Genomic DNA, 8,777 nt, shown 5'->3' on the forward strand with positions numbered 1-8,777 from the left:
TCAACTGATGTGTCTGACACCAGAAGAGAGGCAGATATTAAATGAGTTATTGGCACTGAGGAAGCCCTTATTGACACGAGGTAAACTGCCTTAAAGTGAAAGTTTCCAAAAGATCGCACAGAAAAAGACATAAAGCAGGCGGTAAAAAGTTAAACTCTCTTCCAGTGATGCTTTCTGCAGCAGCTACAACTGCAGGAACAGAGCATTGCTCCATCGTGGACGTACAGGCCAACAATCAGATCACAGCCACCAGCGTTTATTGTGTGTGTGTGTGTGTGTGTGTGTGTGTGTGTGTGTGTGTGTGTGTGTGTGTGTGTGTGTGCGCACACACGGTCCTACCTGGATGTGCTTCTTGATCTGGTAAGTGCTTTGCTGATGATCAGTGAGGGAGCCGACTGCCGTCTCTGGGCCAGGGTCTTCATCTTCTACACAGCCAGAGACAGAGAGAGGAGATGGGTCAGTGCACGTGAGTCAGGCTGTGCCCCTCCAACTTTATCATTACAGAGACGAACCGGAAGAGAGAGAGACGGGGAAGGATGGGGACTGACAGAAAAAGAGAAGTAGCAGCAGTGAAAAGGGAGAAGAAGAATTGAGTTAAATGGTTGAAGATGGAAGCTGACAGGGCAATAAGTAACAGACGGACACGCCGTGTTGAAGTGAAGAAATATGTCCTCCAGCAGTTGCACAATGTTTATGATCCCTCATATATTCCCACTGTAACACAATATAATGTACACTCCCACACTCAAGCATGACTGGAATCTCTGTGCCCACAACAGTTATTTGATTTAACCCCAACCTATTTAAAACATACCAAAATCATGTGATCTCCACCCCCCCCCCCCACACACACACACACACACACTGGCGTACACAAAAGTAATTTTGTCAAGAAAAAGTTATTTGAAAATTCAATTGTCGCATTTAAATTAGACACAGCTTCCTAAACTCATTCCACGACGACTTCTGGAAATGTTTCTCTTAGGTGTCAAAGGAGGAATCGGACTCGTGTTACTCGTGTGGGTCAAAGTTACAGCAGCGCACCATGAAACAAGAGCAGTGTGAGACTGCAACCCTCCGCCGAAGTGAAAAATCCCCCAGAATTACAGAACTGTACCTCAGCATGTTGTGTTCGTTAACCATAAAAACTGAACTGGAGATTGATTCAGCTTGCTGGCAGCAGCTATGAGCTGGTGGAGATGCCGGTTAGTTGCAGAGAAAACACAATGCCAATGTAAAACAAAACAAAAAAAAGGAGTTTCTTTCTTTATCAAAGTGATACGTCACCCATTTGTCGCTCACACACTCAGGAATAGCTTAGGATGATGTTTTCCCTCTCCTTTGTGACTCCAGAATGTAGTGAGTCAGACATTTGATGTTAGCTTGAAGCTCATGGAGACTGAAGGATAACAACATCTCCAGCAGCACAACAGCTCGACTGTGTGAAGTGTTTGTGGGTTACTGACCGTACGGCTGGATGAAGAGTGACCCCGACAAAGTGCTTGTGAGTCTGTGAATGGACGTGTGGACAGTTTGGCTTTTGTTTTGTAGCTTCAGCTCTTGTCAGCAACTCTAGCTTCAAGCTAAATGCACATTTCTGGCTGTCTGTATTCTTGAGTCACAAGAAATAATGCAGGGGTGAAAAAATTGTTTTTGAGAACTAAAGACACTTATTTGTGAGTACTTGAAAAGCAAAATGGATGATGAATCACTTAAAAAAAAGGAAACAACTATATTTATTTTTTCTTGCAACACGTTGCACAGACGACCATCGGAGAGGTCATCTGATGTCATCTGATACGTTTGTTGCTGAAGGGAACTCCTCCTGAGCGTTTCAAGCGAGATGAACCAGCCCTGCTACAGCCCTCAAACAAGCTGGCAGAATATCACCCAGGAAGTTTGGTGTCGTCCAGCTAAGAGTCAGACGGATCCCCCAAGCTTCTGGCCACAGGTTCAAATGCAGCTGCGTCACGGGACACCATACCTGCACTCTTAGCATTCATACACACTCAAAACTAGCACAGCTGTGTTTTTCCAGAACATTAGAATGCGTGAAATCAGGCATAAAGGCAGCAGTAAGAGCTGGAGTAACACGTCTTCCCTGCAGGTGAGATTTGATTGACAGGATAGACGCAGCACTGAAATGTCTCCAGCGTGATGAAATGATAACAACAGGCCAGAAATCCTGCTGACTATGTGCAGGAACAGGAGGAGAAGGCTTTCACTTCACCAAACAAGTCATTTGAGAGCATCCTCTGCAGTGTGTACACCTCCAGTGTCCAGCACAAGCACGTTCCTCATTGACCTGTCATCTATGGAAAGCGCAACAACAAAAAGAACCATCAATCATCTCAACACAAACATAAGTTCCTCCCAGAGCTGCAGAGAGAGAGGACTCGTGCTGCCCAGAGAGATAACAACCCTGCAGTCACGGGGCAGCACGACGGACGGAGCCCCGAGCTGCAGAGAAACCGGCCCCGATGGTACCGACACTGAGCTGAAAACACCCCTGAATGCAGCAAATCTGCATCAGCATCACTTCATGAAACTGGGATGGTAAAATCCCTGAACCAGCAGGGTCCTTCCAGACAGACATCAGTTAATATCAACTCCTGTCCCAATCAATGCAGACATCAGCAAAAAAAAAAACCAGTGAGGCGTAAACCACTGGAACCCAATCATTGTGATGTCATCAATGCACTTGATTGATTGGTTTGTCAGTGGTCTTAGCTCGTGTATATGGAATGGAACCATCTGGAGTGTGACTTGTAGGTACTGAGGATCATTTCCATTTCTACGTCTCTGCAGAGAGGCCTCTGGAACCAGCAGCTGAACATGCGTCGTCAGACCCCAGCTGTTCAACTGCGTCATGTCCTGTACCTGACGAAATGAGGGCTGCACCTAACGAACAGTCGTCATCAGTTGGTGCGTTGCTTATGGTCATGATTAGCAGATCCATTTGTTGATTTAAAAGTCAAGAGAAACCCCCAGAGCCCCGAAGTGACGCGTTCAAAGGGCTTCTTTTGTTCATTTACAGCCACGAATGAAAGCAGGAGCAGCAGCTTCGCACCTGAAGCCAGCAAATGTTGCACATTTTGCTAGAGAATAAAAGAAAAAGACTGGAATGATTCTCGATCGTTGGCGCTTCATTTTCTTTCGGTGCGTTCGTCGCTGCAGCTCTGATTAAAATTCTGCTCACGTTAACGTCAATCAAGCGACCATAGACTGAAATCAAACACTAGTTGAACGAGTTCGCACTACGAGTTTAGTTTCGACGCCTCGACTGCGTGACGCTGACAACTTCTTGGACTTTCACAGCTCATTCTGACACGCTGACGGTTATTCTGCACAGCTGATCGCTTCCTCCAGTGCTGGAGGAATCCCAACATTTGCTTGTCGCACCTTTTTGTCCGCGGGAGGATGCAGTTCCATCTGTCTTCAAAGAGTTGCTGTAGGGGGCGCTGCCTACAACGACTTGTGCGTGTTGTGGAATCGCCGCTTCTATCCGTCAGCGCCTGTCAGTGCCAATGGTGTTGGGAGAATGGAAGACACACAAGTGGCGGCTGCGTTCACAGCGCAGTCAGAGGCGAATGATTAATTAATTAATCAATCGATAGATCAATAAAGCCTGGCTCGTCTTTATTGATCTATCAGGAATCTTTCCTCAGCGCTCGGAGGACTCTGTCCGCTATCCGCACTTTATCCTCCGGTGTTTATCCAAAAATACAGAACCACACTGCAACAGCAATCCTGCTCGGACCCGCCGAACCCCTTCGATGGCTTAGAACTGCGCTGATGTTCGCTTCTACCGCGGCGCTGAAGTGGAGCGAGAGAACTTTCCTCGGATAAAGGATGAGGGGACTGACGAGACCGAACCGGACAGTTTGACTGCTGCTCCAACGAATGACGGGAAACTGTAAAACATCAACGCATGAACCACCAACGGTCCCCGTGAGTCTGCCGGACCGCTACAGAACCCTGGAACCAATTTCACGTCTTATCAAAGCCTGATTGATACTTCATCCCCTGACGAGGACGGACCACAGCACGCGCGCTAGGACGCGCACCGAGCCAGGCGTCTAACCGCCGGAGAAGCGTCACTGCTGGTACCTTCTTATTGTCGGGCAGCGGCGCCTTGCTCTCTCCGGTCAAAGACTCGGTCCCGTTCTGTCCCATCGTGCCCTGCTGAGGTGACATGGTTTCCATCAAAGCTGGATAGATCCACCGGGCCGAGCGCACCGGGAGAGTATTCCCATCATACGAGAGTAACTCCAAAGTTTATCCGGCGGAGAGCTGGACTCGAACCCACGGACGAGAATCCATTCTGAGGGAGAGGATGAAGAGAGAGGAGGGGGAGGAGGAACCAGCCCGCGGTGCCGCTGCTGCTGCTGCGACTGTACGCGTCTGAGCGCCGTTTGGTCTGAGCTGCGGCTTCAGTTCGCCTCCACTGGGACTACTGGTGTAAAGCCAGCAGGGGTCATACACACGACATCCGGTGTAACTTTTCAAAATAAAAATATGTTCATGAAATAGCTGTCACGTTGTGACGCAAGTGTCAATATTAACAAATTGTATAAAATGTGATTGATTGATTAATTGTTTGATATGTTTCATTTTGAACATGAGAAAGTGAAAGCAAATTAGGAAATCTGAATTTAAAGGGAAGCTAAAATATAAATTATATTAGCAAGCATTTACACGTCCAAATATATCGCAGTGCTTCTTTATAATGTATATTCATCAACGGGCTTTCAGCTCTGGATGATGCTGCAGGTCGCTGACCTGCTGGGTTACACACACAAGGTGTTCAGGCGCAGGTGAACTCAATCACCTGGAAGGTGAAAACTCATTTCCAAGCTAAGAGCCCCAAAAAGGATGACATTTGATCTGATGACATTTCAAAAGAAATAAACAAAAAAAGACAACAATTGGAGAATAAGCATCATTTACCAGAAAATGTGTCCGCTCTGCACGTGATCTTTATGTTTGTGGGCAAAACAATATTTTTCGATATACTGGTTAACAGTGAACTGGTTTAGCTTGTGTTTGTGTTGCTGGAGCAACTCGGAGTTCTCCGCTGCTGGCTAGTTCATGTGGAACTGTTCACCTTTTATTTTGAAGCCAGGACCAACTTCTAGTCGCCTCATCCTCACGTCTTGACACACCTCCAGTCTCAAGCATGCTTCGGTGTGTCGCTTGAGCTTGTCAGTGTACCTACTTGTGTGTCTTGTTTGAAGGACCCATCATGTGTTTTGCTTGTCTGGCAGCCAGTGCCATATAGAAGCTGCCTGTTCTCGCTCTGCAGCAAGGCGGTTTGCACAAGTTCCAGGCCAGATGTAAGAATGTGAGCGTGGAGCCAAGAATAACATGAATGATGAGGAGGAATGTCCACAGTATTTTTTCTTTTTACACAGGCATGACGCATGACACATTTCATTTACAGTGTACCTAACTGTGGAGTAACTAGGTGGGAGTGTTTACTTTGAAAAGTCCCAGAGCAAACAGAGGCTGCAAACCTCCATGGAAGCTTGACTTAAACTGACCAGTTGGCCGTGCAAATTACATTTTATGGTTTCACAACTCTGACGTAAAAATGATCGAGGAAACTGGAAGTGGATCCAGTTTCCACAATTTCTAATGTTTTCCAGCGGAGAGTCCAGGTAGCATCCGCATGGCTGCTCGCCTGCAAAATTGTTCCACACTTGAAAATATTCACTTCAGGATTATTTACACAATCCCAAGGTATGCAGCAATCACTCCATCTTAACTGTCCCCTGAAGAGTGGCATGTGTTTAATGATAAGAGCATTGATAGTGGCCTCCTGATCAGGCAGCTCCACCACAGCCCCAGTTTTACTGACATCTGAACATTTCACCTCCAGGGAATAAAAATAGAAATGTGATCATGAAATTTCAGAATTCAAATGGGATTGCAGGGGTTCCAATTGCAGGGGTTCCAATTGCAGTGAGTCCTCCATATCCATAACCCCATACTGGGGTGGATGTATCCCCAGTACACCCTGTTACATCAGAGGCCATCCTGTTAAGGGTGGTGGGGGTGGAGCCTATCCCAGCAGCCTTCCCCCTGGACAGGTCATCAGTCCATGGCAGGGCCAACACATAGAGACAGACAACCATTGGCTCTCCCAGCCACGCCTACGGTCAATTTAGAGTCTGGATTAACCTGGTCCCTCTTGATGTCTTTGGACTGTGGAGGAAGCTGGAGTACCAGAGAGAACCCAGCAGGAACAGGGAGAACATGGAGACTCACACAGAAAGACCCCTGTGCTCCAGCCGGGGCTCAGACACAGAACCTTGTTGCTGGGGGGCCACAGTGGTGACCACTGCTCCACCGTGCCGCCCACATCAGGGACCACAGACCAAAAATTTGTAGCATCCTTTCAAAGTCCTCCAACAAACAGAAACCAGCATTTTATATTGTCCCACTCATATTCTGCAAAGACACACCGCTTCTCTTCCTCTGACTGGCTCTGACCCTTATCCATCTCATAAGGTCTAGCCCGTGGTGGTGGAGTAGGGCTCTTCCAGAGATGCACCAGTAGGTCCACATCACTCCCTCCAGTGTCAGAGAAAGTGAAGTCCTTTAATACCGTATATATTGCCTCACTTCCTCATTTATGGATAAATGCTTGAAACCACCTCACCCATGGGAGCAGCAGAGGAGGCAGCACATGAGCTGCTCTGGGACTTACAGCTCCGACTCACAGAGTTAGCATAAAGGTTAGCGGGGCTAGCCTAGCCGCTGGTGGTGCTCGTGCTGTCTGTGGAGGTAGAGGACTGAATGTTTCCGAGCGTACAGTCCTCTTGAAGGTTTGGAAACAACTCAGAACAGAGGCGAAATTATTAAGACACAATTTCACAGAATGATCTCATATGTTGCATTGTCATGGCCAGAAAAAACAAAAGAGATAACCCTTATCCTTTCTAAGAGTTGGGTCTCTTTAAGAAAAATTGCAAATAAGAGAGGCGACTTTCTTTCTCCTTTTGGAAACGAGAGGAAGCAGAGACAGGAAGAACCACGACATAAATCAAGTTCCTGAGAAGCTCGCAGGGCAGCAGCTCGCAGGGCAGCAGCTCTGAGCAGCGTTCATACCAGTTTCATCTGGGATGAGAAGTGTTGCTGCTGAAGGTTTGACAGGTCCAGTAGCAAAACAAGAGAGAAAGGCTTCCCCTGGCCACCTCCGATACAATCAAAACACCTCTGCCCAACCGCCCTTCCCTCTCTGATCATATCTGTCGGAGCCAGAATACCTTCCAGACTGCAGAGGAGCTCCAGTTCTTTATGCTCAGAAATCTGCATTCCTTCACTCTGCAGCTAAATCATCCCTTCAACTGCAGGGCCAGGACGTATTTGCTCCTGAATCACAGTTAAATTACTCTACATGTGGCCTACTTTTAGGGGTGAGTTTGTTTCCTGCTGTTTGTCTGGATCTGGATTCCATGCAACAACAACAGAAAAAAAAAAGGGGGCTAAATTGAGGGTGTGTCAGAAATGTGGTTGGAAACACCACTGGCTGGACGCGACTGCCACGGCACCACCTCCCAGACGTTCCACTCTCTCACTGGAAGACGCTGGCTTCTGGCAACTAGCATATCTATTTCTTTTAGTATCAGTGGCAGAACCAACACATCTCACCCTCATCAAGATGAAAAGACAGAATTTAATCTGCCCAAAAACCACAAAGTGGGTCACACAGCTTGCTGTCCGACTCAGCCAAACACTCCAGGATTCTCCTCATGCCTGAGCCACGCTCAGCCAAGTGACCTCAGTTTAGGGAGAAACAGGAAGCCTCGTGTGAGTCTCAAATCAAAGAATTCTTCAGTGTCCTGTGGTGCGTCTCTGTCATACCTGGAGTTACTACCTACTGAAGACATGGAGGACAGGGAGGACAGGGAGGACGGGGAGGACAGGGAGGACAGGGAGGATGGGAACAGTCCATTCCAGAGCTCTGTGAGAGGGTTTTACTCTTGCCTGGGTTTTAATGCTGCACTTTACACAGAGCGCGCACATGCACACACACACACACACACACACACAAGCACACACACGCACACACACACACCCACACACTGCCCATCACACCCTTGTGGCCTCCTTAGCCTCGTCATACTTGTACATGAGCACGTTTGTTTTCAAAAGAAGGTTTGAGGAGTGGGTGCATGTTCTATAAATAGACGCAGCTCTGAGTATGTGTGTGTGTGTGTGTGTGTGTGTGTGTGTGTGTGTGTGTGTGTGTGTGTGTGTGTGTGTGCGTGTGTGTGCGTGTGTGTGCGTGTGTGTGTTCTTGTACTACAGAGTGAAGGACAGGCCTCACATCTTCAAAGCACTGTTTGAACGTCAAGACTTGGTTTTAGGGTCGAGGTTAGAATCAGGTTCAGGTTAGGTTTAGGGTCGAGGTCAGGGTCAGGCAGTCAGTTGAGATGGTTAGGTTTAGGGTGAGGGGCTTGGGAGTGCATTACATCAATGAAAGTCCTCACAAAGATATAAGTACAAGGGTGTGTGTGTGTGGGTGTGCATGTGTGTGGGTGATATATGACAGAGATGTTTCAGGCTGAGAGGAAGACCCAAAACAGCATCCACTTTGGAGGTCGCCATCACAACTACCACCGCCGCCGCCACCGTTGCCACAGCTACTTTAAGAAGCCAGACTTCCACGTTGCCTGCCAAAAATAAACCCCCACTGTTTCCTATTTTTCCCTTAAATCTGAGCGGCATGAGCCAGAGGTTTCTGGGCGACAAATGTTTGAGGTATGGCT

The 8,777-nt window shown here is 47.7% G+C and overlaps 1 protein-coding gene across 1 annotated transcript in view; it reads right to left on the minus strand.

Annotated features, from left to right (window-relative positions):
• The window catches only part of LOC147252563 (rho GTPase-activating protein 20-like), a 36,405-nt gene extending 31,972 nt beyond the window's left edge, over positions 1–4,433 (minus strand). Inside the window, exons 1-2 of the mRNA XM_086220907.1 lie at positions 4,111–4,433; positions 340–425 (exon numbers count right to left, since the gene is read on the minus strand). Coding sequence (XP_086077033.1) covers positions 340–425; positions 4,111–4,206 — 182 coding nt within the window. The 5' untranslated portion in view covers positions 4,207–4,433. The remainder of the gene's footprint in view (positions 1–339; positions 426–4,110) is intronic.
• Between the last annotated feature and the right edge of the window lie 4,344 nt (positions 4,434–8,777).

This window comes from Aulostomus chinensis, chromosome 12 (assembly GCF_037954235.1).
Source record: "Aulostomus chinensis isolate RoL2024-O1b breed Wild chromosome 12, RoL_Achi_v1.0, whole genome shotgun sequence".
Lineage (NCBI taxonomy): Eukaryota > Metazoa > Chordata > Actinopteri > Syngnathiformes > Aulostomidae > Aulostomus > Aulostomus chinensis.